Source organism: Moschus berezovskii, chromosome 17 (assembly GCF_049115385.1).
Source record: "Moschus berezovskii isolate FMDL1 chromosome 17, NW_MosBer_1.0, whole genome shotgun sequence".
Taxonomy (NCBI): domain Eukaryota; kingdom Metazoa; phylum Chordata; class Mammalia; order Artiodactyla; family Moschidae; genus Moschus; species Moschus berezovskii.
Genome location: NC_142476.1, coordinates 50,483,769 through 50,510,774, shown reverse-complemented (window position 1 = coordinate 50,510,774; position 27,006 = coordinate 50,483,769). Strand labels below are relative to the sequence as shown.

The 27,006-nt window shown below is 51.5% G+C and overlaps 1 protein-coding gene across 1 annotated transcript in view; it reads right to left on the bottom strand.

Moving 5' to 3' along the window:
* TNFRSF8 (TNF receptor superfamily member 8) overlaps positions 1 to 25,840 on the bottom strand; it is a 72,318-nt gene extending 46,478 nt beyond the window's left edge. Inside the window, exons 1-3 of the mRNA XM_055419608.2 lie at positions 25,411 to 25,840; positions 7,806 to 7,893; positions 480 to 596 (exon numbers count right to left, since the gene is read on the bottom strand). Coding sequence (XP_055275583.2) covers positions 480 to 596; positions 7,806 to 7,893; positions 25,411 to 25,473 — 268 coding nt within the window. The 5' untranslated portion in view covers positions 25,474 to 25,840. The remainder of the gene's footprint in view (positions 1 to 479; positions 597 to 7,805; positions 7,894 to 25,410) is intronic.
* Between the last annotated feature and the right edge of the window lie 1,166 nt (positions 25,841 to 27,006).

The window sequence follows — 27,006 nt, the reverse complement described above, 5'->3', positions numbered from 1 at the left end:
TGGCCACCCTTGCAAAGAACTGACTCATAAGACCCTGATGCTTGGAAAGATTGAAGGCAGGAGGAGAAGGGGATGACAGAGGATGAGACGGTAGGATGGCGTCACCGACTCGATGGACATGAGTTTGAGCAAACTCCAGGAGACAGTGAAGGCCAGATCTGCCTGGCGTGCTGCAGTCCATGGGGTCAAGAAGAGTGCACGACTGAAGAACAGAAACGGCAGAAACCAACACAACATTGTAAAGCAATTATCCTCCAATTAAAAAAAAAGTATGGATGCAAAATATCACAGCTGATATCAATTCATAGATGCAGAGAGGTAAACTGAAGCACCAGGGGGCTGATTCAGAGGACAAGCACCAAACCTTGTTTCTTGCCGCCTCCCACCTTCCAGGTCCTCTGCCTCCCCTGCCTCCCTCCCACCCCCAAGGCCCCCCATCCTCCCTGGAAGGAGCCGGGGAGGAGAGACGCAGCCCTTACCTCCAGAACAGCTCACACAAGCCGTGCAGCGGCCATTGCTGTCCAAGTAATAATCGTGCAGACACTGCCGCTCACAATGGTGGGACCCCTCTGGGCACAGCTGCTTCGGGGAGTACCCTGGGGAAGAGAAGCAGAGATGCTCCTGGTCAGGTCACCTTGGAGGGTCATTGCTGCTGGGGTATGGGCAGGGCCTGCCTCAGAAGGAGGTGAGTAGGAGGTGACATTGACAGAGAGAAAAGGATTCCTGAGGTCATCATTCAGACCTGAATTATGGCACCACAGACCGCTCTGTTATTGATTCAATTATTTCCCTTTTCTCTTGTTTGGGCTTAAGTGAGTTAGGCTGCTGTTTGTTACAACCAAAAGAATCGAGACTAGGGACTTCCCTGGTGGTCCAGTGGCTAAGAATCTGCCTTGTAATGCAGGGGATATGGGTTTGATCCCTGGTCTGGGAAGATCCCACATGCCACGGGGCAACTGAGCCCATGTGCCACAACTACTGAAGCTCAAGCGCCTGCATCACAACAAGAAAAGCCACCGCAATGAGAAGCCCCCGCACCACAACTAGAGAGCAGCCCTTCCTCCCTGCAACGAGAGAAAGCCCGAGTGCAGCAACAAAGACCTAGGGCAGCCAAAAAATAAGTAGATCAAAAAATTTTTTAATTAAAGAAAGAAATGAGCAAGTGGGTTTCCAATGCGGAAACAGCCTTGGAAGAACATAGGACAGGAGCTCCAAGAGAGGAAGGCAGTGGGGAGAGGAGTGAGCCAGTAGGAGGGGGCCCACGGCGTCCCAAAGGACCGAAGGAGGCGGGGGTGCGGTGGGGGGGGGGAGTGCGGGCAGCATTCCAGGCGGAGGGAGCCGCCAGGGCAGAGGCCCTATTGGAGGAACAGCCGTGGCTGGTACAGAGATCAGAAAGGCCACAGGGGCTGAAGCAATGATGCTGGAGCTTCTGGAGCTCACACAGCAGAAGAATGATGCATGTTTATTCAGGGCTTGTTTCTTCTTTTCCCACATTCCGCTTAGATCTTCTCCCCTGAGCACCACTCTCAGAATACAAAATCAATGGTTAAGAAAGGAGCACTGACATACATACACTGCATGTGCGTGCAGACTCAGTCGCTCAGTCGTGCCCGACTCTTTGCGACCTTCTGCCAGGCTCCTCTGTCCATGGAATTTTCCAGACAAGAATCCTGGAGCAGTTTGCCATTTATTACTCGAGGGGATCTTCCTGACTCAGGGATCGAACCTGTGTCTCTTGTGTCTCCTGCACTGGCAGGTGGATTGTTTACCACTGAGCTACCAGGGAAGCTACCATGTGTAAAATAGCTAGTGGGAAGCTGCTGTATAACTCAGGAAGATCAACCTGTGCTCTGATGATCGAGAGAGGCGGGGTGGGGGGTGGCAGGGAGGGAGGTTCAAGAGGGAGGGGACATATATATATATATATATATATACACTTATGGCTGATTTACACTGCTGTATGGCAGAAACCAACACAAGGCTTGCGAGGTGGTGCTAGGGGTAAAGAACCCGCCTGCCAATGCAGGAGACGTGAGACGTGGGTTTGATCCCTGGGTCAGGAAGATCCCCTGGAGGAGAAAATGCCACCCCACTCCAGTATTCTTGCCTGGAGAACCCCATGGACACAGGAGCCTGGCGGGCCACAGTCCAGGAGGTTGCAAACAGTCGGACACGACTGAGCGACTGAGCAGGCACACAGGCACGGTGTATGGATTTCAGTGCGACTTTCTCAACCATTTGGTTTTTAATGGAGTCGCAAAGAGTCAGACACGACTGAAGCGACTTAGCACGCAGGCACACAACACAGCCTTGTAAAGCAATTTTCCTCCGACTAAAAACTAAGTTGAAAAACGGAAACCAAACGGCTAAGAGAGCGCCTGGCGTTGTTCTGGCTTTCAGAACTGGTTCCCGAGCGACCCTCTGCGCTGCGGCTCCCGGTCTCCGAACGGTGCCTTTCTGACTCCAGCTGTGCTCAGTGTTTGCCCTCCCTTTCCCGGCACCGCCTCTCACTTCTGGCTCAGCATCAGGCAACCCGGCCGCGGCTGCTTGGCCCCAGGAACTCCCACACAGAGAACTGCTTTTCGCTGAGTCTGGGCCGCCAGTCCCTCCGCCCTCCCCTCCCCCAACCCCCTTCACACCCTTGTTGTTATTTAGTCACTGAGTCATGTCAGATTCTGTGACCCCAGGGACTGCAGCCCTCCAGGCTCCTCTGTCCACGGGATTTTCCAGGCAAGAATACTGGAGTGGGGTGCCATTTCCTACTTCACGGTAATCTCATCCCAGGGATCGAATGCATGTCTCCCACATTGCAGGTGGATTCTTTACCACTGAGCTACTACACCCTTGACAAGCTAAATGGAGCCCCTCCCAGTTCTTGAATGCCCATCCCTGGCCACTCCAGGCCTTGGCATATTCTCTGTCCTCTAATCAGAGCATACTCACTCCCCACCTTGGTCGACTCCTGCTCATCCTCAGGACACCTCCTCCAGGAAGTCCCCCCTGCATGTTCCAACCAAGTCAGGTTCCCTGGAATGTGTTCTCAGGGCTCCCAGATGTAAACTGCCTGCTGCAGCAGACACATTTCAGATGGACTTTTCAGCCCACAGATTGCCTTTCTTGGAGAACTGCCCCCATTCCCCCACTCCCTGCCCTGCTAGCAGTGGTCCAAGGCAGTTCTGTCATTGGGGAACCAGAGCAGAGGTGGACTCTGGCCTTATCTGAGCCATCAGATGCTTTCTTCTTATGCTTTGGAACTGGTGCTGGAAGATGTTTGTCAGGCATCTCCCCATTGCCCTGAAGGAGAAGCCCAAATGGGGAGGGGAACTCAGGGCCAGCCAGAGCAGGGAGGGCAGGCTGCCTCCTCCTTGAAGAAACCCTCAGCTGCCCCAGGACAAGACGGGGTTCACCCACCTGGCCCCAAACAAACCTTGCTCTCTGCCTAACACCAGGCCTGGCTTCACATCATCCCCGCTTCCCTATGCCTCGGGGAGGTGCCTTCTATGAGGAGGTTAGCCTGGGCACAAAAGGGGAGTGATCCAGAAAGATGCAGAATAGGAAGTGGGTAGCCTCCACATCGGAGAAGGCAATGGCAACCCACTCCAGTACTCTTGCCTGGAAAATCCCATGGACGGAGGAGCCTGGTAGGCTGCAGTCCATGGGGTCGCAAAGAGTCGGACACGACTGTGTGACTTCACTTTCACTTTTCACTTTCAAGCATTGGAGAAAGAAATGGCAACCCACTCCAGTGTTCTTGCCTGGAGAATCCCAGGGACGGGGGAGCCTGGTGGGCTGCCGCCTATGGGATCGCACAGAGTCGGACACGACTGAAGTGACTTAGCAGCAGCAGCAGCAACCCCTACATGGGCTCTTCAATTTTTCAGCCCCTCCAAGTCATTTTGGTTTTTTTAAAATTTTATTTATTTATTTTTGTGCTGTGTTGGTTGTTGTTGCTGCTCGAGCTTTTCTCTAGTTGCAGCAAGCGGGAACTATATTCGAGTTGCAGTGCATGGGCCTCTCATTGCAGTGGCTTCTCTTGTTGGGGAGCATGGGCTTTAGAGCATTCAGGCTTCAGTCGTTGCAGCTCCCAGGCTCTAGAGCACAAGCTCAGTATTTGTGGCGCACAGGTTTCGTTGCTCCATGTCCTGTGGGATCTTCCTGGATCAGGGATGGAAACTGCGTCTCCTGCACCGGCAGGTGAATTCTTTACCACTGAGCCACCATGGAAGCCCCCCTCCCAGTTCCTGAATGCCCATCCTTGCTCACTCCAGGACTTGGCATATTCTCTGTCCTCTAACCAGAGCACACCCTCTCCCCACCTTGGCCCTGGCCGACTCCTACGCTGCCTCCTCCCCCCAGTGAATGCCTCAGGGCCAGTGCCAAATAGGAGGGAAGAGCTCAGGGTTCTAGTTAGACAGCTATATGACCCCGCCTGAGCCACTTACTAGCATGTGACCATGGGCAAATCCCTGAACCCCGCCTCCCCCACCATGTGCAAGTTTCCTCTTTGGGTTTCCTATCAGGGCTCAGTGAGCTCAGATGGTTACAGGGCTCAGCACTGGCACAGAACATGCTTCGCCAATGATAACTGTGGCTGTTGTTATGAATCAAGTGAATGGCCTCCCTGTCACTGGGGAGTGTGTAAGCAGAGGGCTGGGGATCAACTGTCGAGGATGCTAAAAAGAGTTCAACAGGCCTGGGTGGGAGGAGGGACCTGATGACAATGTTTCTCAGTCTCAAAGGTCTCCCTGTTTCCTTCCTCCACCAAGCTGCCCCCATACACAGCTGAGTGCAGACTGCAGGCGGCGGGCAAAATGTCAGAAATTTCCCCGACAGACAGAGGAAGGGGTTTTTGTGGGTTTTTCATTTTTCCTCTCTTGCATGCCCGGAAGCACAAGGTCAATAAAACTCCAGCAAAATGCCCCGCCCACCACACTAGCATCAGGTACTCAGTCACCCCAGTCACTGGGCCTCAGAGAGGGAATACAGGGGGAGAGGGAGCACCCCTCTTCCCTCCACGGCATCTGAGTTGAGGGAGCCAGGGACTGGGATATCACCCGCTCTTCCCACTCACTCCCTATCAGAGTCCACCTAGGCTGGTGCCAAAGGGGCTGGGGCCATGGAAAGGAAGTGTCTGTCTTTCTCCCTGCAGCTGGGATTGTGGGTCTTACAGAAAATCAGAGCCCTGTGGGCCACACCACCCAGGAACGTTGACCTCTGCTCCCCTGGGGAAATGTGGTATCCAACGAGCCACATAACCCTGGGCTGGTGACGGAAGGCTTTGTGGAGGGAAGGGTGCCAGGAGGGCAGATTAGAAATGGTGGGGGAGGGCGTCCTGGGTGCAGACAGGCGTGTACAGTGGCCCAGAACTTGAAAGCATAGAGTAGGTTCAGAGAACACCAAGCAGAGCAGTTCCTGCAGAAAGGCCAAGAGAGAAAAAGCTGGAAAGGTGATGTGACATCAGTATAAGAATGAACAATAAACAGCTGTTGGATGGATGTGGGTGGAAGAGTGGATAAAAGGGGGATGGGAGAAGGTGGGGAGATAGATCAGGGACGGATGGGGGGGTCCAGTGCTATGGACTGAACTATGTGCTCCCCCAATCCATATCTTGAGTCTCTAACCCCCCAGTGTAGTGGGTTGGCCAAAAAGGTCATTTGGGTTTTTCTGACGATGTTATGGAAAAACCCAAATGACCTTTTTGGCCAACCCAATATTTAGAGATAGGGTTTTTAGGAGGTAATGAAGGTTAAATGAGGTCAAAAGGGTGGGGCCCTGATCAGATAGGATTGGTGGCCTTGTAAGAAGGGGAAGAGATCTCCCTCTCCCTCTCTGCCATGAGATAGTATCTGTCTGCAAGCCAAGAAGAGATTTCTCACCAGAAACAAAACCAAACACTGCTGGAACCATGATCTTGGACTTAAGAATCTCCAGAACTCTGAGAAAATAAGTCTGTTGTTAAGTCCCCAGTCTGCAGTATTTTGTTACGACAGCCTGAGCAGATTGAGACAGATGGGTAAATGTATGTGGGATGGGTGGCAGCAAAAATAGGAAGGGGGAGGATAGGAGGAAGGAGACAGAAGAGGAAGGGATGGACAGGTTAGTGAGTGGGTGAAAGGACAGCATGTACATGGGTGGCTGGCTGTGTGGGTGATGGGCCATATGTGGCCCCTCATATGTGGCTGTGTGGGTCAAGTCCCAAGCACTAGAGAGCAAGGGGCCCCACTTGTTATGTATGTTCCAAAACAACACTGAACCATAAAATAAAGGCAAGAAAGTCCAATAGAGTTCTAATTTTTCTACTACAATGACTTCTTAAAATCATTTTTTAGAAATAAAAAATATCAAATTCTTTCCCAAAACATTTCTCTCAGTCCTTGGGTGGCCTGAGCGCAGGTTGAGTCTGCCCTCTTGGTGCAGCAAAAAGCCTGCAGGGAACAGACTGAGAAGGGTTACTGCCAGCTCAGGGCACACAGCCTTGGTTATCTTGGGCACCATGGCCTGTCACCATCCTCCAGACAGCAATGCTGGCCCCTCTACCTGTCCTGAAGACCTCTGCCCACCTCCTGTCCTGTTGTGGGCGGAGTGTAAGCTTGCTGTCCTCAGAGTGTAGGCGCAGTTGCCCCTCATGCCCTCTGCTGACATAACATTAACTATCTTTCCTCCCCCATGAGTCCCTGTTCCCAGAGGTCAGAGACCACAGCTGAACTTCATCTCATGATTCCACCCAGCTAAGGCCACTGGATGTGCTTTGGGACTTGTGGTAACCACAGAGGATGGGGATGTCTTATGACCTTGTGACCTTTAGACTTACCTGCAGAGTGGGGCAAACAGGCTCATCTCTGTTCCAGAAGGATTTCCTGGTGGTGCCCGTCATCTACCCTTTATGCCCGTCACTGTGCCAGGGACGGGGTGGTGGGGGTGGTGCAAGCCTTCCAGGAAGTGAGCTCTGGGCAGGGAGATTTGTCCCTGAGAAAGCTGTAGTCCTGGCAGCCCTGGACAAACGTGCTCCCAGAACAGGAAAGATGAGGCCTGCAAAGGGCTTGTAGGCCTGGAAATGAGGGGTGGTCAGGGGGTTTCAATGACCCAGGCTCTGGGGTTCACGGAGCCCTGGGATCTGGCCGCAGTCAGCTCCCTCATTTTCTGTCTCTGTGACGCAACTTGCTTGACCTTGTAGCATTCCCAGCCTCATTTGCAAAATGGCAACAATAAAGGATGTCGTGAGGCTCTGATAAGATGATGCAACACACGTGAGGCCCCAGAGAGTGTTTAATTGTTGCTGTTGTTTAGTTGTGCAGTTGCGTCTGACTCTTTGCCACCCCCTGGACTGTAAGCTGCCAGTCTCCTCTGTCCATGGGATTTCCCAGGCAGGAATACTGGAGTGGGTAGAAGATTCTCCAGGGAATCTTCTTGACCCAGGGATAGAACCCACGTCTCCTGCATTGGCAGGTGGATTCTTTACCACTGAGACACCAGGGAAGCCAGAATGTTCAATAAAGAGTAGTAATTAAGAGACCTCCTAGAGGAGGGCATGGCAACCTACTAAAGTATTCTTGCCTGGAGAATCCCACGGACAGAGGAAATTGGTGGGCGATAGTCCCTGGGGTCCCCAAGAGTCAGACAACACTGAAGCAACTTAGCATGCATATGGTCATTAAAAACAAAAACTCACAAAGGGTCGGCCTTCAGAAACCTAGAGTTAATGACAATGACGATGTTGACTCTGGTGGTTCCCACTTACCAGTCTCCCCAGAGTGTTGTAACTTGACAAAACCCCCCTCGCCCCCACCCCAGCAGCCCCCACTCACCCTCACGACAGCGGTGACAGCATTTCCCGGCAGCCTTGTCATAGTAGCGGCTGAGGTCTCCAAGACAGTCATCCTCAGGGGCTCGCCTCTGGAGCATGAAATACACTGGTAAGTCCAGGAGGGTCCCAGACCCCCACCCTTCCTCCTGCCCCTCAGGTCCCAGGAGCCCTGGTATCCAGTTTCTGTCAAGACCAGGCCTGAGGTGGAACCTCATGTTATAGTAGTCAGGACAGAAACTTTCTCGAAACTACCCCACCTTTGGTCTTCCCTGGAGCAATGGCGGCAACCCCAGCCTTCCATAACTCAGACCCCAAACCTTGAATTCTCCCTTGACCCTCTACTCTAGTGCTCACGCCCAACCCATCAGCAAGTTCTCTCAGCCTCTTTGGACCAGTATCCCCCACCTTCTCCACCAGGTCCCAGTCCCCATCCCCCCTCCCCGAGAATAATTCACTCGCCTCCTACCTGGCCTCCAGCATGGGCCCAGCAATAAGAATCTCTGGTAAGAGCTTCTCTGGTGGCTCCCTGGTAAAGAATCCTGCCTGCCAACGCAGCAGACGTGGGTTCAATCCCTGATCTGGGAAGATCCCACATGACTCAGAGCAACCAAGTCCATGGGCCACAACTATTGAGCCTGTGCTCTGGAGCCCGGGAGCCACAATTACTGAGCCACATGCTGCAACTATTGAAAGCCACGTGCCCCAGAGCCCATTCTCCGCAACAAGAGAAGCCACTGCGATAAGAAACCTACACACTGCAACTAGAGAGTAGCCCCCTACTCACCACAACTAGAGAAAAGCCCGAGTATCAACGAAGACCCAGCACAGCCAAAAATAAATTTTAAAATAAACATTTAAAAAATAAAAATAAATAAATAAACATGTGCATGGATGCACGCTAGGTCGCTCCAGTCATGTCTGACTCTGTGAGACGCTATGGACTGTAGCCTGCCAGTCCTCTGTCCACCGGATTCTCCAGGCAACAATACTAGAGTGGGTTGCCATGCTCTCCTCCAGGGAAATAAAAACATGTATCCTTTCAAAGAATAATCTGGTAGACTTGCTTGTTGAAGTCTAACTCTCATGCAGAAAATTACACAGGTCTCAAGTACATATGCACTGAATTTCTACAGCATAAACACATTCTGCCACCAGCTCTCAGATCCAGAAACAAGACACTGGTACCCAGAACCCCTTCCTGCTCCTTCCCACCAGGGGAAGGCCCCCTGCTACCTTGACTTCTACACCAGGAGACACATTATGTCTGCTTTTATACTTCACCTGGACAGAAACACACACATCCTGACAACTGGCTTCTTTAACTCAAAATTCTAATGTGGGAATCATGCGCATTATTGCAAATAGTAACCATTCATTCAAGTTCACTGCCTTGCACTATTGCATCCTATGGATATGCACACTTTATCTATTCTACTCTTGATGGACCTTTGGGTTGTTTCCACTTTTTGATTATTATGAATAACCCTGCTAGGAACTTTCTTATACCTATATTTTTGGTGCACATATGTACACAATGTTGTGTTGCTGTTTTTTAGTTTTAAGTACTATGCAACACTTTCAAGACTGTATGGATTATAGCCCGCCAGGCTCTTCTGTCGGTGGGAGTTCCCAGGCAAGAATACCGGAGTGGATTGCCATTTTCTTCTCCAGGTTATCTTCCTGACTCAGAGATCAAACCCACATCTCCTACACTGAAGGCAGATTCTTTACCTCTGAGCCACAGGGGAAGCCCTGTGTACACATTACTGCTGAAGACATACCTAGGTATGGAATTGCTGGCTCATAAAGTATGTGTATGCTCAGCGTTGATTGATTCTCCAGAAAGTTTTCTAAATTGTACTAACTGACATTTCGTGGCAGTGTGTGAGTGTTCCAATTGCTCCACATCCCTGTCAACACTTGGTATTGTCAGTTTGTAAATTTTTAGCCATTTGGGTGAGCTTATAGTGGTGTTTTGTTGATCTTTTATTTGCATTTATCTGATGAGTGATGATGTTAGGTACTTTTCCACATGTTTATTAGCCATTTGAATATTCTCTCTTGTAAGATGCCTATTCGGGTCTTTTGGCCATTTTTTAAAAATTGGATTATCTGACTTTTCTTCCTGATGTGTAGGAGTTCTTTATATATTCTGGATACAAGTCCTTGTTGAATATATGTGCTGCAAATATCTTCTCCTATCTTCTGTTTTGCCTTTCCACTTTCTTAAAGGAGTCTTGTGATGAACTAGACTCCTCAGTTTCAATGAAGTACAATTTATCAGTCTTTTCTTTTATTGTTAATGTCCTGTGTAAGAAGTATTTGCCTGCCCAATGTATTTAAATATTCTTTTTTTTTAAAAAAAAAAAGGGGTTGGAGTAGGTATTTTCTTAGTATTTGTTTGTTGGCTGTGTTGGGTCTTAGCTGCAGCAAGTAGAGTCTTCAATCTTCTCTGTAGCACATGAGATCTTTAGTTACTTCATGGGAATCTAGTTCCCCGACCAGGGATCAAACCTGGGCCCATTGTGTTGGAAGCTCAGAGACTTTAGCTACTGGACCACCAGGGAAGTCCCCATTTAGGTATTCTTTTACATTGTCTTCTGAGTGGTATTACTTAACCTTTTCTATGTGGGTTTCATTTTGGTGCATGGTGTGAAGTAGGGACCAAGATTTACTTTTTTCAGGAATAGGCTTTTTTTTTTGGCCATACCACACGGCTTGCAGGATCTTAGTTCCCCAACCAGGAATGAAACCCTGGCCAACAGCAATGACAGCCCTGAGTCCTAACCACCGGACCAACAAGGAATTCTTAGGAATAGGCATTTTTCATAATTCTCTTCCACATATTTCCAGGGCACCTTGAAAGCTAAGCCCCTTCGTTAGGCAGTGTTCATGAAAGTTTGGGGGAATGAACATCGTCCTTCCCGGTGAATGAGAGGGGAGCATGAAGCAGGTTTCTCCTCCATAACGAGGAGCTCCAGGAAGGGAGCATGGGAGGGAGGTGGGGGAGACAGGGAAGGAAGGAGCTGGGTCCCACCTCTTTATCTTCAGCATCCGAGGAGATGGAGGCTGGCAGACAGGAGGTGGCCACTCATGGGATGGATTAAGCGGGGGCTTTCTTGGTTTGCGGGAAGAAAGCAGAAACCACTGACCTGATGGGAGAGGCCTGGTTGGCCCAAGGGAATTCCCTACTCTTCTCTCCACCCAAGGAAACAATGAAATAATACATGAACGCTCTGCTATGGGCACAGAGCAGCAAGGAGGCAGTGTGTCTGGAAGGCGGACACAGGGAACGTCAATTACGTTCTTCTCTCCTTCATTTGCACATCTGAAGTGTCGCCACATAAATTTGAAATAATAAACATAACCTACATTTGCAAACACCAGTCACCCAACACTAGTTTGTCTCATGTTACCCAAAGCCCAGGGTCTTGGGGGCATTCTGTGTGCCCACCTGTGCCCAGCCTTCTGCTCCAACAGAATCTCATTCTTCTCAAGTAAACTGGGGGCACCAGGGAGACTCTCTAGGGGTTGAGACCTGCCAGAACAGCCCAAGCTTCTCCCTGATCCACAGCATCTCACCGCGCACACTTGGAAGCCTATGGCTGCGGGGAGCTGCGGTCAGTGGGGAGCTGAGGGTTCAGCCCTGCCAGGTCTGCTGAGTGTGAGGGAAATTCTGGGGCCCAGGTCTGGGTTTTCCCCTCCTGGCCTGCCTGCTCCTCTCACTGATAGCTATGGACTCAGGGGTACATGGCCCTGCTCACTCTCCTCAGGGCCCAGGGGCACAGCAGAGGGGAGCACAAAACTTATCCTTCATCTCCCGTCACCTCACCCTGGGTCAGTGGAGAGGGGGAGGTACAGAGGAGAGGGAATCCATGGTATTACCAGTCACTCCTCCCCAACCATGAGTCACACATCACCTCCTTTAGGCCACCCCCAACACTTTGGGGGGCTTCCCTGGTGAATCAGATGGTTAAGAATCCACCTGTTGTGCAGGAGATCTGGGTTCGATCCCTGGGTTGGGAAGATCCCCTGGAGGAGGGCATGGCAACCCATTCCAGTATTCTTGCCTGGAGAATCCCATGGACAGAGGAGCCTGGCAGGCTACAGTCCTTGGGGTCGCAAAGAGTTGAACACAACTGGAGCGACTTAGCACGCACATGTGAATGTCGGCCCTAGTGGTAAAGAACCCACCTGCCCGTGCAGAAGATGCAAGAGACATGAGTCGGTCCCTGGGTTGGGAAGATCCCCGAGAGGAGGGCATGGAAACCCACTCCAGTTATTCTTGCCTGGGAAATCCCACGGACAGAGGAGCCTGGTGGGTTACGGTCCGTGGGGTCGCTAAGAGTCAGATATGACTGAGGGACTAAGCACACACAGCCCTTTGGGGCCATAGCACTACCCCACATTACAAATGAGGAAACTTCAGCTCAGAGACGTGCAGTTACTTGCCCAAAGTCACACAGCAACTAATCACAGAAGATTTTGAGCTTCACTGTGTCCCCAGTTCTCTCCCCGTCTCTGGGCCTCAGGCTGCCCATTTTGAAAACAAAAAGGTCCAGGAACTTCCCTGGTGGTCCAATGCTTAAGAATCTGTCTTGTGATGCAGGGGACTCAGGTTTGATCCCTGGTCAGGGAACTAAGATCCCACATGTCTTGGGGTAACTAAGGCTGTGCCGCGACTAAAGAGAAGCCTGTGGACTGCAACTAAGACACAACACAGCCAAAAATTAATTTTTTTAAAAGGCAGTAAATCTTAAAAATAAAAAAAAAGGTCCAATGTTCTGAGAAGGACATCACATCACATTTGTGGTCTTTCTACCAAAAGTCCACAGTCTGAATCATATCATGAGACAAACCCAGACATACATCAGACAAACCCAAACTGAGGGACATTCTACAAACCTGCTGGCCTTAACTCTTTAACATGCCAGTGTATGAAAGATGAGGAAGAACTGTGGAATGTTTCAGAAGGAAAAAAAAGAACATTCAAGAGACTAGAGAACTGAATGCAATGTCTGAATTGGATCCTAAATCGGGCTGGGAAGGGGGATATTGCTGTAAAGAAGATTGAGATAACTGGTGAAATTTGAATACGGGCTTTTTATCTGATTATGTTCTATCGATGTTGAATTCCTGAAAACCTGTTTCTGTAAGAGATGTCCTTGTTATAGAAGAAACATGCTGAAATATTTAGGAGTGAAGGATCAAAACATCTGCAATTAACTAGCAAACAGTAAAAAATGATGACCATCATAGTCATCATAATACATGTATACATAAAGAGAGACAAAGCTAAAGCAATTGTACAAAACAGCATGTGTAAATAATAGCGCCTCCAGGGTTCTAAGTGCTCAGGAAGGAACGTGTGTGCATGGGTACTCAGTCGAGTCTGGCTCTTTGTGACCCCATGGGCTGTAGCCCTCCAGGCTCCTCTGTCCACAGGATTTTTCAGGCAAGAATACTGAAGTGGGTTGCCACAGAGGATCTTCCCAACCCAGGGATCGAACCCAAGTCTTCTGCATCGGCAGGCAGATTCTTTACCACTGAGCCATCTAGGAGGGCCCTCCTCTCAACAAGGAAATCTGTGTAAATCCACAGCTTGCCACCAGGGGGTGCTATCTTCCCACCATCCCCAGGGGTGGTGGAATTTCAGCCAGGATTTCCAGCTGGAGCAATCAGAGTCCCTTGAAGACAGCAGAGGACTTGGGGGCCTCTGTTCCCCATGTGGGGTTTATGCGGGAAGGCTTGATCCCCTCAACCCCATGGAGGACTGACCTCCGCTCCCTCCAGCCCTTCCCAGAGACAGGTGGAGTCCAGGCTGCGGCATAGCTCAACCCTGTCCCCTAGCCTTCACCCTAAACGTCCCCAGGCCCCTGTGGCTGGCCTTCTCTGGAAAAGATAATGGGGACTTTTTGTGCCTATGATGTCATGGCTTTACAAGCACGGAGAAAATGGGTCAGTGCAAGGTACACAGGCTGTTGCAGAAGAAACAACAGCACTGACAACCCAAGGGCCCTGTGAGACCCTATTACCGCAGAAATCCTTCTGTGAGAAGTGAAGAGCCCGCCCAGGCTCTGAGTCTAGTCAGCTGACTCGGCAACTCCAGAAACCCACCTTGTGCTGGAGGGCTGATGGGCGCCAGGACACCCTCCAGGGCTGGCGCTTCTGTGCAAGTGGCAACCTCATCTTCCCAGGGTGTTCTCAGCCCAGAAACTAGAAAGGGGTGGAATCAAAGCCTGGAGCTTTGCCTTTGCAGAGCTGTCCTTGAGCCCCACCCCTGCCATGCCCTAGGCTTGGTCCTCACCCTCTGGCCCCATTCATTGCCCCCTGCCATCTCCCCATTGCCACACTGCCCCCCACCCCCGTTGTCTCCCACCACCCACTCACTTGGGCCCTCCACCCATACCAGCTCCTGGAGTAGAACACAGAACACAGCAGCCTTGTCATCTATGGCAGTCTCTGAATTCTGAGAGCCTGCCAGTTTCTCCTGGCCACAGGCCCAGACCCTGGATGGCCCATCGGCTCCTGCTGACCCCCAGGGAAGGGGGGAGCGACAGCTAGGCAGTACTCTGGAAGGGAAGGGGGAGTCAGAAAGGGGAGAGTGGGAGGGGGAAGCCCAAGGCCTGGGAGGGGGGCTTTTGGGTGGGGTTCCCCAGCAGCTTTGAGGCAGGGCAAGATGTCCACAGAGTGATGAGCTGTGTAACCAGAGTCGTGTGGCTCAGGCTTAGTGGCATCAAGATAAAGAGTGGCCTGAAACCTTCCCATTTCTAGATCTATTTTCAGGTTGGTTTGGTTTTCCCTACAAAGCCTGGTAAATTTCACTTTCAGAAAGCCCCACCTGGTCACAGCTGCAGAAACAAGAGGCAGGCCACACCTGTGGGAGCCGAGAGTCCATAGCTGGGTGGCAGGCGGGAGGGGTGGGAGGTGGAGGAGTCAGATCAGATGCAAAATACTCACAGGGCTGGAGCAGGGCAGAGCTGGGAGGTGTGCCCCACCCCCACCCCGGTGATCTCCACCTCTGTTACTCAAAGTCTGACCCCAGCAGCATGGGCACCACTTGGGAATTTGCTTGAAAAGCAGAATCCCAGGCCTCACCTAGACCTACCATCTATCCCATTTTACAGATGGGGAAACTGAGGCACAGAGTGGTTAAGAACCTTGCCTCAAGTCACACAGCTAGGCAGTATTAGAGCCAGAATTTGGCCATCTGGCCCAGGCTCTTATCCACCAGGTTCTGCATGCCGAGTCCTGTTTGTTTAACCTCCAGCTCTATCCCCAGGCCCCCCGCTCTTCCTCACCTCCTCCCCATCTGGACTTGCGAATGGCAGACGAGGGTCTCCTCACATCCACCCCATCCCTCATCCCCCAGTCATGGTGCAGAGGCCGGAGCGATGTTTTCAAAACACAGATCTGGTCTTCTCCCTTACACCCTGTTGAAGATGAGTAGAAAGCTTCCAACTAAACTATGGATAAAGCCCAAAGTCCTGACAGGGGCCCGAGAGACACTGCTGGACCAGCTCTGGCCATCTGGCCTGTGCACGCCCTTCCTTCCGCCGTCTTTCCAGCGGCCTTGAACATGTTATTCCCCTGGGCACCCCTCCCCCTGGTCCAGCACACCTCAACTCTTCCTTCAGACTTCACGCATGCATGCCTCTTCCCAGAGGACCCCCTCCCTGATCACCCCCATCCAGGCCAGGTCTCTGCAGGCTAGAACAAGATGTGGGCAAGTTTGTGTCCTTGCTGGAGGCTTTAGGCGAGAACCCATTTCCTTGTGTTAACAGTTAAGACTGAGGGCCTGAGATTTCTCTGGTGATTCAGTGGTTGAGGATCTGCCTTGCAAAGCAGGGGAAGTGGGTTTGATTCCTGGTTGGGAAACTAAGGTCCCATATGCCATTGAGCTATTGAGCCCATGTGCCACAACTAGAGAGTCTGTGCCACAACAGCTAAAGGTCCTGCATGATACAACAAAGATCCAGTATGCTAAAACTAAGACCTGACTCAGCCAAATAAATTAAAAAAAATTTTTTTTAAGACTGAGGACTTGTCTCTTTGCACACTTTCAACTAAGGTCGTTCCCAGCCTCTAAAGGCTGCTGGATTCCTTGGCTCATGGCCCCCTTCCTACATCTGCACGGTGCACAGTGCTAGGTCAAGTCCTTCTCCTGTGACACACGCCTCTTCTTCTGTGTCATCGCCCTCTAATGCAGCCAGGAAAGTTCCTCTGCGTTTAAGGACGCATGTGAGGACACTGGGCCCACCTGGAACATCCCCATCTCAAGGTCTGTACCGTTAATCACATCAAAGTTCTGTTTGCCATTTGTTAGTCTCTCAGTCACGTCTGACTCTTTGCGACCCCAAGGACTGTAGCCTGCCAGGCTCTGTCCATGGAATTCTCCAGGCAAAAATACTGGAGTGGGTTGCCATGACCTCCTTCAGGGGATCTTCCTGACCCAGGGGTTGAACACGGGTGTCTTTTGCCATATAAGGTTCCAGGGATTAGGCTACAGATGCTCTAACCACAGCCCCACTCATAAGTAACCACTAGGCTATTCTGCCAACAGGTTCAGCTTTGTAAGTCTACTAGTCCTGGGGGCGAAGAGCCGACTCCTCATTGAGAAAGACCCTGATAATGGGAAATACTGAAGGCAAAAGGAGAAGGGGACGACAGAGGATGAGATGGTTAGATAGCATCACCAACTCAATGGACATGAGTGTGAGCAAACTCCAGGAGATAGTGAAGGACGGGGGAGCCTGGCGTGCTGCAGTCCATGGGGTCGCAAAGAGTCGGACACGACTTAGTGACTGAAAAACCACAATCCTGGGGGCCCTAAACCCTTCCCTCTACCCTGAAGGTTCATGTGAGGTCCAGACCAAAAGACCATGTGAAACTGCAGCCATCCTCCTTCTGGACCTCAAACATGCCCATGGCCCACAGTCTGGCCCTGCCCTGGTCCTGGCCGTACTCCTCATAGCTGTCACGTCTAAGAACAAGATCTGGTTCCTACCTCTGGTATCCAGGGAGCTGAGGGGGAGTGGGTATGACTCCATGCATCCTGGCCCCATAGCTGCACTGGGAGTGTGGTGTTGTGGTCACTGAACAATCAAGGAAGTCCCCATGATGACTTTTTGGAAGAGAACTTCCATTTTTAGTTTTGGGTTCTGCTTTATTTTTAAGGATTCTTGAAAGACGGGCATCCTAAGTAAAAGGTTCCACAGAAGCAAAAGTACTGAGGCTGGAAGGAGCAGGGGTGTGGGGCACTCAGTGATTCCATGGGCTGGACAGTGGGAGCAGAAGGACAGGAGGCCTGGGACTCAGGGCCAGACATCTGCCCTGAACTCTTCATTTCCCACGTTGTGTTCCAGCAAACGCTGGTTCCACGGGATGTCAGCAGGGGACAAGAAAAATCAAAACCAAAATGTAGAGAATCACTGCGCTCCATTTGAGATGTTTCTCCAAGTCTTTTATCTCCTTACTTGCTCTCTGATTCTCCAAGGAAAGATTGGGAATGGGGATGGGGAGAGATGGGCGCAGAGAGACACTGTTTCCCAAACTCAGTTGGCTATAGAACCCTGGCCTCATGGGACAACTGTTCTCTGGAAGTGACTTTGGAAAATATGGCCTTGGGGCAATAGGGAGCCACTGAAGGTTGCAGAGCAGCTAATATGCAAGGGGATGGACAGGGCAGAGGCGAGTAACATAACCAAGATCTGGCCTTGAGTCCCAGTTCTGCAAAATCTTACTCTTCACTTCCTACTGATGCTCCTCCTGCCCAAGTGAAGCCCCAGGCCAGCCAGGTGAGCCTGTGGCTCAGATGAGAGCCTTCCTGAAAGTTCTGGGGCTGCAGCAAGTGTCTGAGATGCACACTCGGCTGTACCTAAGGCGTGGTAAGATCCACCTCAGCCCTGGCATGACAGTCCCCAGAAGCACCAGCCACCAAGGGGCACCAGCAGTGCCAAGGAAACTCTGAAGGCGTTAATGAGGAAGGATGTGATGGTGGTGGGGTCAAAGATGGGGTACTTTGGCTTTCTTCCCCTTCTTGGAGGTGCCTGGAATGCCACCCCCTACCCTGGCATCAGACTACCTCCCTAGAAGAGGTCAGCAGACTTCCTTGACCTTCTGCATCCTACCAGCTTACACGTGGGGGAAGCCAGTCCCAGCCCCCACTGACTGTTGGGATAAAGAGAACCCTTGGCGCCCCTGTCCTGACTCAGCAGTAGAGAGAGAACATGTGCTGGGTGGAAAGTGAAGGTTTGGTTTAGGGGTTTCATGGACCTGCAGGATTGGAACCATCTCAGGGGACCATGCCCTCCCCCAAACCACACGGGGTTTGCAGCAGGTAGTGAAATAAGACCGTGGATGATGCCTTTGGGAGTCCTCAGCCCCCAGGGGTTCAGAGCCCCCCACATGAAACCTGCTGATGGAGCTTCAAGAGCAAGCCCGGGCCCACCCCAAACACCCATGCTGCCATGCCATTTGACCCAGATGTTGGCGAAGATGTTGGCATCATCCGTGGGGCAGAGCCTGTTGTCGCAGGCTCTGCGGCCTGGCCACCTCCTCCCTCCCTCCGAAAGCTTTTCCCCATCGATCCAGGTGGAGGTGAGGATGGGCCCCTGGGGGCTCTTGCAGGCCTGGACAGTTCTTCACACAGTACTGATGGCATTCCCCCACCCCATGTCCCATTTCCCATGCTGCCGCCCTGGAGGGCAGGGACTGTAACTGGTTCACCTTCATCCTGCATCCATGATGCCGAGCATACAACAGGCACTTAATAATGGCTTACCTCTCACAAGGCCTCACCACATGCCAGGAGCTGCTCTCAGCATCTCTCCTCTACTATCCCGTATAATCTTCCAACAGTCTTACAAGATAGCTACTATGATCATCCCCATTCTACAGATGGGGAAGTTGAGGCCCAGATGAATGACTTACCCTGCCCAAGAGCATCACGTGGTAAGTGTCAGAAGTAGAATATAAACTTGGCAGGCTGACCCTTAGCCATGATGCTCGGTGTGTGTGTGTGCGTAGTGACTCTTTGTGACCCCATGGACTGTAGCCCACTAGGCTCTTCTGTCCATGGGATTTTCCAGGCAAGAACACTGGAGTGGGTTGCCATTTCCTTTTCCAGGGGATCTTCCTGACCCAGAGATCGAACCTGCGTCTCCTGGGTCTCCTGCATTGCAGGTAGATTCTCTATCCACGGAGCCATCAGGGAAGCCCAAACATGATGCTCTGTTGTCTCCCAAAAAAAGACTTGACAGGTTAGGAGTTTGAGTAAAATAGGTGAAGGGGATTAAAAAGTACAAACTTCCAGTTATAAAATTAATAAGCCACATGGATGTAATGTACAGCATAGGGAATATATTGTCAATATATGTCAATAATATTGTAATATTGGAGACAGATGGTTACTAGACATTGTGATGCTCGATTCATAACGTATATAAATGTCAAATCACTATGTTGCATGAAGTGAAGTGAAAGTCGCTCAGTCGTGTCCAACTCTTTGTGACCCCATGGACTATGTAGTCCATGGAATTCTCCAGGCCTGAATACTGGAGTGGGTAGCTTTCCCTTCTCCAGGGGATCTTTCCAACCCAGAGATCAAACCCAGGTCTCCCGCATTGCAGGTGGACTGTTTACCAGCTGAGCTCTCAGAGAAGCCCTCACTATGTTGTATACCTGGAACTAATAAAATATAGTATGCCGACTATACTTCAGTTTTTAAAAAGATGACATGAAGTACGCAGTAGGTGAAATAATGATCTTCAAAAATGCCACATCCTACAAAAACAACTTAAGTGTCCATCGCTTCCACTGCAGGAGGTGCCAAGTTTGATCCCTGGTAGGGGAACTAAGATTCCAGATGCCACACAGAGCAGTCAAAAAATAAAGTAACCAAGATGAATGGGCTTCCCTGGTAGCTCAGACAGTAAAGAATCTGCCTGCCCTACAAGAGACCCAGGTTGAACCCCTGGGTGGGAAAGATCCCATGGAGGAGGAAATGGCAATCCACTCCAGTATTCTTGCCTGGAGAATCCCATGGACAGAGTAGCCTGGCGGGCTACAGTCCATAGGGGTCACAAAAGAGTCAGACACGACTGAGCAGCTAACAAGACAAATGGAAGATCCTACCTTTGGGTTGGGATGAACCAACATAGTGGCCCCTAAAAGATGTGGGATCTTAGCCCACATCAGTAGAGAAGCAGGGTGGCTCCACGGAGGGAATGTTGATGCTCCCAGGCCCCTGGAGCCCAGGCAACACTGGGAACTATGAAATCGTCTCTGGTGCCAGAGCCCCACATCAGGGGCCTGAGCTCTGCAGAGAGCTCCTGATTCCAACCCTCAACCCCCACTTGACGCTCAGATGTGGGCAAAACAGAACTCCTGCTTTTCTGCAAAACATTCTTCTGTCCATGTCCAGTTTGCCCACCTCCATAAACAATACCACCACTCAACCAGGTATGGAGCCCGCAAATCTGGACAAGACCCCCCCCATTCCCATCTTGCCCTCTGCCCTCACACCCAATCCATCTGTGGGTCCTATGGATTCTAACTCCAAAGTACATTTCTGTTTTCACGTCTCCACTCAGCCCTCCCCTGGCCCACAGCAACAGCCTGGCTCCCGCTCCACCCCCAGCAGACAGAAGGAACTTTAAAATGTATGCAATGTCATTCCTCCACCCCGCAAAACCCTCCAGCCACAGACCGAGGTGTGTGTTATCCCCGACTTCCCCACTACCTCCCACGCCATCCCCTGCCACACACGTGGCCTCCATCCTGTTCCTCCAACTTTCACTCCTGCATGTGTCCCCACCTCCTAGGGAGAGACCGTCCCGTCTTCCCCACCTGGGGTAGCTGCCCTTCTCACTCGAAAAGGTTAGAATTCTCTCCACTGCAAGGGGTACTGTCTGGTCATTGTCAGTCTGATGGAATGTTAGTTCCATGAGGCAGAGACCTGTGGAGCTGACCCAGAGGCACCTGCGGCATCCAGAACACTCCCTGGCATACAGTTGTTCAGCCGCTGAGCCATGTCTGACTCTTTGTGACCCCACGGGCTGCAGCACACCAGGCTTCCCTGTCCTTCACTGTCTCCCGGAGTTTGCTCAGATTCATGTCCATCGAGCTGGTGATGCTATCTAACCATTCAATCCTCTGCTGCCCCCTTCTCCTTTTGCCTTCAGTCTTTCCCAGCATCAGGGTCTCTTCCAGTGAATCAGCTCTTTGCACCAGGTGACCAAATTATTGGAGCTTCAGCATCAGTCCTTTCAGTGAATATTCAGGGTTTTCTTTTAGGATTGACTATAAATATTAGTGGGATGGATGAATTGCTAAAAGCGGGCTTGGGGCCCATACCATGTGAGAAATACATGGTGGAGGCCCGGGTGGAGTGACTGACCAGGAGACCTCAGAGGCCACGGTTGCAGTCTTCATCTCACTGGAAGAAATTTCTGAGAAATGTGGACACATCTTGGTTACATAGCCCCAGCTTCCAGAACCAGGATCGACTGGCAAGCACTTCAGAGAGATAGACTTCAGCTTACCCTAGAGACCTTCTCGATGCCAGAGTGACCCGGGGTGGCAAAAGGTGCCTGGGGAGGAAGAAAGGGAGCACCCTGTCCCTGGAGGCCCATGAGAAGCTGAGTGATTCCTGGGAACAGCCTGGGACAAAAGCCCTGGAGCCAGGCCTGGCACCGAGAAGCTGTTTCTTTAAGATTTTCCTGAATGAGTGAATACTTGGATGGGCCTGAAGAGTTAGGCACTTATTGGGTAATTGGACTGATTGGCATATTAAAGACCCTCTCCACCAGCAAGGCCACTGAGAATGCCTAGGTTCTCAATGCTAGGCAGCGAAGACTCTAGAATGAAGAGCTCCTCCCCTCATCCCAACAGCCCCTGGCAGGAAGGGGAAGAGAGAGCAAAGCTGGAGGAACAGCTTTGCCTGGAGCTGCCTTTTTGAACCGTCTGTCCATAGCGTCTGGGGCTCTGGTCCTACTTTGACCTTGACCAGTCCTGAGACTGTGGGCAAGACCCTCCCCTGCCTCTGAGCCTCCACATCCTTGTTTGGAAAATGGGGACCGTGGTCCCAGACAAGCCACCAGCAGGGTCAGGGCACCATGGACCCAAGAAGACCACATGCGGTCCAAGCTGGACTTAACTAACCAACCGTGCCAAGGACCCTCAAGCCTTCCGGGGCTCCCCAGACTCAGACATCCCTCGGCTTCATTTTCCTTCTAATAATGTTCCTTGAGGTGAAGGGAGGGTTGAGGAAGGTGTGCACAAGCCTAAGCATGAATCACAACTCAAGAAACGAGGCGAGGTCAGATATGAGTGGGAGCAGAAGCAGAAACTTACAGTAAACGCTCCCCTTCTCCCAGCACTGATGGCTCTCGAGCTGAGTAAAGCTCCCCCACCATCTCCTGTCAGCCCAGGCCTCCTTCTGAGGAAGACCAGCTGGCATCTCCTTCCACCTCTTCACATCAGGGACCCCCTCTCCAGCTCCCCTCCTCCTGGTAGAGAGTGGACTTCTGCCCCCCAGGCAGAACTGGTGCAGCCCTTGCCAAGACAAAACCAGAAAGTATGTCCTGCACCCCCTCCTGCGGGTACATCCGGGTCAGCACCCCCTCCACGGGGTCCGAGCTGAACTCTGGAAACCCCAATGGGAGGCGGGAGAACCTGCCTTAGGAGGATGGCTAAGTCAGCGCAGAGGTCCAAAGGAGCTGGAATGGTGAGGTACAGTCTAGGAAGGAGGCTGGCTGCAGCCTCAGAGCTCCTGAAAAGGCCTTGGGCCTCCCTGCCCCCCGCCCCCCTCCCCTGACACCTGGATGAAAGGATAGAGAAGTTGGGGAGGCTTTCCGGGTAATGAATTTTACTCTCACCAGAATAATCCTGGATCATGTTACAAAATCGCATGTGGGGAAACCTTAGGGTGAAGCATCAGAGAGGCTAAATTTTTTTCTCAGAAGGTGACACACAGCAAGAAAGCCTTCTTGCCTCAGAGATCCAACCACAAAATGAAGGGGTCTCATAAAACAAGAGGGCAAAGAAAAAAAGGACTTTAATGTTTGAGCCCTGATTCAAGCCCTTTTAAATAATGAACTTTCCAAGTTTTTATTGGGGCAATAGAGGTGGAGGAAGGCTAGAAGGTGCGGGGAGTACTGAGATGGGCAGGCAGCCCTGCCCCTACTGGCGCCCCAAATCCTGCCCAGAAATGACCCATGTTTGAGTCCCCGACAGACCAGGGACACTCAGCCTCCTGGGTCGGCGGGAAATGCAAATGAACACAGCAAGGATATGGCCCTCTTCACCGGTCACACTGACAGAAATAAAAACTCTGATAAGATCAAAAGTCGGTTGGGATGTGGGGAAGTCACTACTCTACTCTCAAACCCTGCTGGTGGGAGAGCAAAGTGTCTAGTCACCTTGGGAGGCAATTCTGTGGCATCTTTTCATTTGAATGCATTTTCACCCTGTGCCTCAATACACTCTTCTCAGCTTCTTCTCTGAGTAAGAAGCACACACGTTCCCCAAAGCATCCACATGGGGCTGTATGTTGCAACGGCAAGCAAACAAACAAAAAACAATTATGGAAACCTTACTACCCATCCATCAGGGACACACATTAATAAACTATGGAACCCCCTACCCTTTTGGTAGAATACTAGATGCCATTTTGAAAGATAAGTGGAGGGTCTGTAAGTATTCACATGGAAAGCTCTCCAAGACACACTGCAGACATGGTCAAAGCCAGATGAAGAAAGAGCAAAATGTTCCCTATGGTATAGTATATGGGAAACCTGATATTTTTTATAAAATAGATAAAATGGTGACATGCATTTATAAAACTCTGGTGGCACTAGTGGTAAAGAACCCACCTGGCAATGCAGGAGACCTAAGAGACTTGGGTTTAATCCCTGGGTCGGGAAGATCCCCTGGAGGAGGGCATAGCAACCCATTCTAGTACTGAGTGGATTCTCTTGCCTAGAGAATCCCATGGACAGAGGAGCCTGGCCAGCTACATTCCATGGAGTCACAAAGAGTTGGATATGACTGAAGTTACTTAGCACACATACACAGCTAGCAGAGGAAACACCAAAGACATAATGGTGGCTACCTATTCAAAGGAATCAGGATAAGAAGATGCCCAATAATTTAGCTTTATCTGTAAGATTTTCCCTTCATGGATCACAGCCTGGTCATGGCAAAGGGGCTTGTACAACTCAATGAAGCTATGAGCCAAGCCTTGCAGGGCTACCCAAGATGGACGGGTCATAGTGAAGAGTTCTGACAAAACACAGTCCACTGGAGGAGAAAATGGCAAATCACTCCAGTTTCTTGCCAAGAGTACCCCATGAACAGTATGCTTTTTTTTTTTTTTTTGCATTGAGGATATATTCATTTATCCCTTGTGTAATTAAATACCTATTATTTTTTAATTTAAAGGGTGATTTCATTTTATAGAAAAGGAAGACATGAGTGCCAACCACAAATTGCCAGCAACCTCCCCCAGCCCTTCTCATAGTCCTTCCTTCCCTTTATCTCCACAAGACCTTAACGCCCCAGACTTTCACCCTCCCCCAGGTCATCAGCAGAGGGCTTGGAGGGCTGGGAGGGGGTTCTCTAGCCAGGGTCTCTGGCTACCATAACGTATAATGCTGTCAGCTGCATGCCCCTGCCCTCTGATGTGTGTGTGTGTGTGTGGCGGAGGAGAAATGTTTCACATTGCCCTACTGAAGATCGAAGGGGGCAGCTTGTGCACTTTCCCACCTACACACTCTCTCCTTCCGCCTGATGCCCATTAAAGTGGGGGCTCGCCCCTCCCCCAACACACTGTTGTTGCTTCTGCCTCTGCCCTCTGTACCAATATACAGCATGCACTCACCAACACCTCCTGTGTTCCATGCAGAAGTCCACTAGGACCTCTGTCTCATCCTCAGACCCTGCACTCGGTGCTTAGGCGGCCCCCACCTCATGCCTCCCTGGGCGCTGGCCACCGGTAAGTACTCAATTTTCCTAAAGCAGTCCCCAAATTCAGTACTGGGGCCTCCCACAACAGACGGCCTCTCCACTGCTGACCTTTTTCCAGGGATGGACACCCACCACATGCTCCAGAGTGAGTAATCCACACGAGTTGGTTGGCTGGACAAGGGCAGGGAAAGCTGATCTGGCTGGTCTGACCCCCTCACCCTGCTTCTGACCCACACCCAACTCTCCCTCCCTTTCTAGACCCAAAAGAGACTGAATACCAACCTCTTCTGGTCAAAGGAGACACCCACCTATCCTGCCCAGACCCGCACAGCCCTCACTTGATCTACCCAGGACCCCCACTCACAAACAACCCATCTCCTGCAGGCAGTCTCCTCTGCTCATTTATATTAAATGAACGAATGAATGAATCATCCTAGAACCCTGGGAGGGTGGGAGAAAACGCCCCCACTAGCCTGTCAGCCAACCGCCCACCTATGAATACTTGCAGATTCGACCCCCCCCCCCATTATCACCTGTGGCCCCTCACCCCGCCTGATCAGGGAATGAGGAGTGGCGCGCCCCTGTTCTCGTCTTCGTCCCACCCACCAGCCCTACACTGTCCGGTGTCTCCCTCTTACCTGCGGGAAGGCTCGGAGCGCCCCCAGGAGCAACAGACCAAGCACAGCGCGGAGGGCGCGCATCCCGGGGCCGGGGCGGAGGACTGGGCTCGCAGCCCGCGCCCACCAGCTCAGCCTGGGTGGCGCGCTGCGCCCACGTGTGGTGCCAGAGACCAGGAGCCGCGCAAGCGCGGGCGGACCTCGCAGACCCTCGGCGCACCTCGCAGGCCCCAACCGCACGCTGCGAAGTCACTTCAAAAGAGGATGCTCCTTCTCCGAAGTTTCAGCCTTAACCTTTCCCTTCCACCACCACCCGAGGCGCACTAGGTACCCAGTTCCTGTTTCCAGGAACGCAGCTACTTAGCGGTCAAGACAAATGGGAGAACACACGTGCAGAGATGACTCAGGAAAGCCACACTCGCCTTTTGCTGTTTGAATGGCCTGCCCCGGATTTGACAGAACCGGGGCGTCCTGCTGCTTCAGGGTGGGGGGTGTTGCCCAGCCCAGCTGGGCTGAGGGGCGGGGAAAGTGGCTCCCGCCCCAGGCTGGGGGGTGGGGATAGAGACTCAGGAGATTGGGAAGCCCCAGTGGGTCTCAATCGTCCCACCCCAACCCAGAGAAGGGTGAAACCCGATAGGCTCCTGCTCTGGACACTCTAATCAACCCAGACCTTCTCTCCTGATCTGGGAATTCTTTGGAAAGGAGCGCTGGAAGCTGCAGAGAAAGCCACCGCTAACCGTTCACCACCATTCATAAATGTTCGCTGGGAAATGAATCAGTAGAAGGATGGATGGGCAGATGCGTGGGTGGGAGGATGGGTGGATGCGTGGCTGAGTGGGAGGGTGGGTTGTGGGGGTATAGGTGGCTATTTAGACAGACTGACGGTTGGAGGGACTGATGGAGAAAAGAATAGACATTCAGTTATCAAACCACAGGTGTTTCCCTGCCCCCTGAGAGTTTTCTGCCTAGAGGAGGAGCCTAGCACTCTTCCCTAAAAGAAATACTGTGCAAACCTCATTCGGATTAAGTTCTCATTTGTAGCAGTTGATTTTCCCTTCCAGGGCTTCTCCATCCCAAGGCTTCTCCTACTTTCATTCTATGTTCTGTACATACTGGTTGCACATCCACTGGGTAGGTTGTAGGTCAAGGGTCCATTTGCTTGTTCTTGTGTTTGTTTGTTTGTTTTTTCAGAAATGGAAACCAAAGCTCAGCAACAGTCATCTGGTCCTAGGTGCTCTGATTAAAGATGGCCAGTTGTTTTCCCTGAGCCCAGAATGCCTCAGGATTCTGTATCTTGGTCTGTGTTGCAAGGCATAAGGTCTTCCAGAAATACCTTCATCTCCTTGGCCCACCGACAGTCATCTCCCATCAGCACTCTCCCAACAAAGTCCTCACAACCCTCCTTGAACTCCTGGATTCCCCTTTAAAAATGCCTATACTGTGCATGCCCCCTGGAGACCCACTTCTGGGCTCTCCCCAGATACACTGGGCCCAGTGTCCTGGGATGTTTGAGCTGGGATTGTGTTAAACGATTAAGTCAGACTCACTGGAAAAGAGTCTGATGCTGGGAGGGATTGGGGGTGGGAGGAGACGGGGACAACAGAATGAGATGGCTGG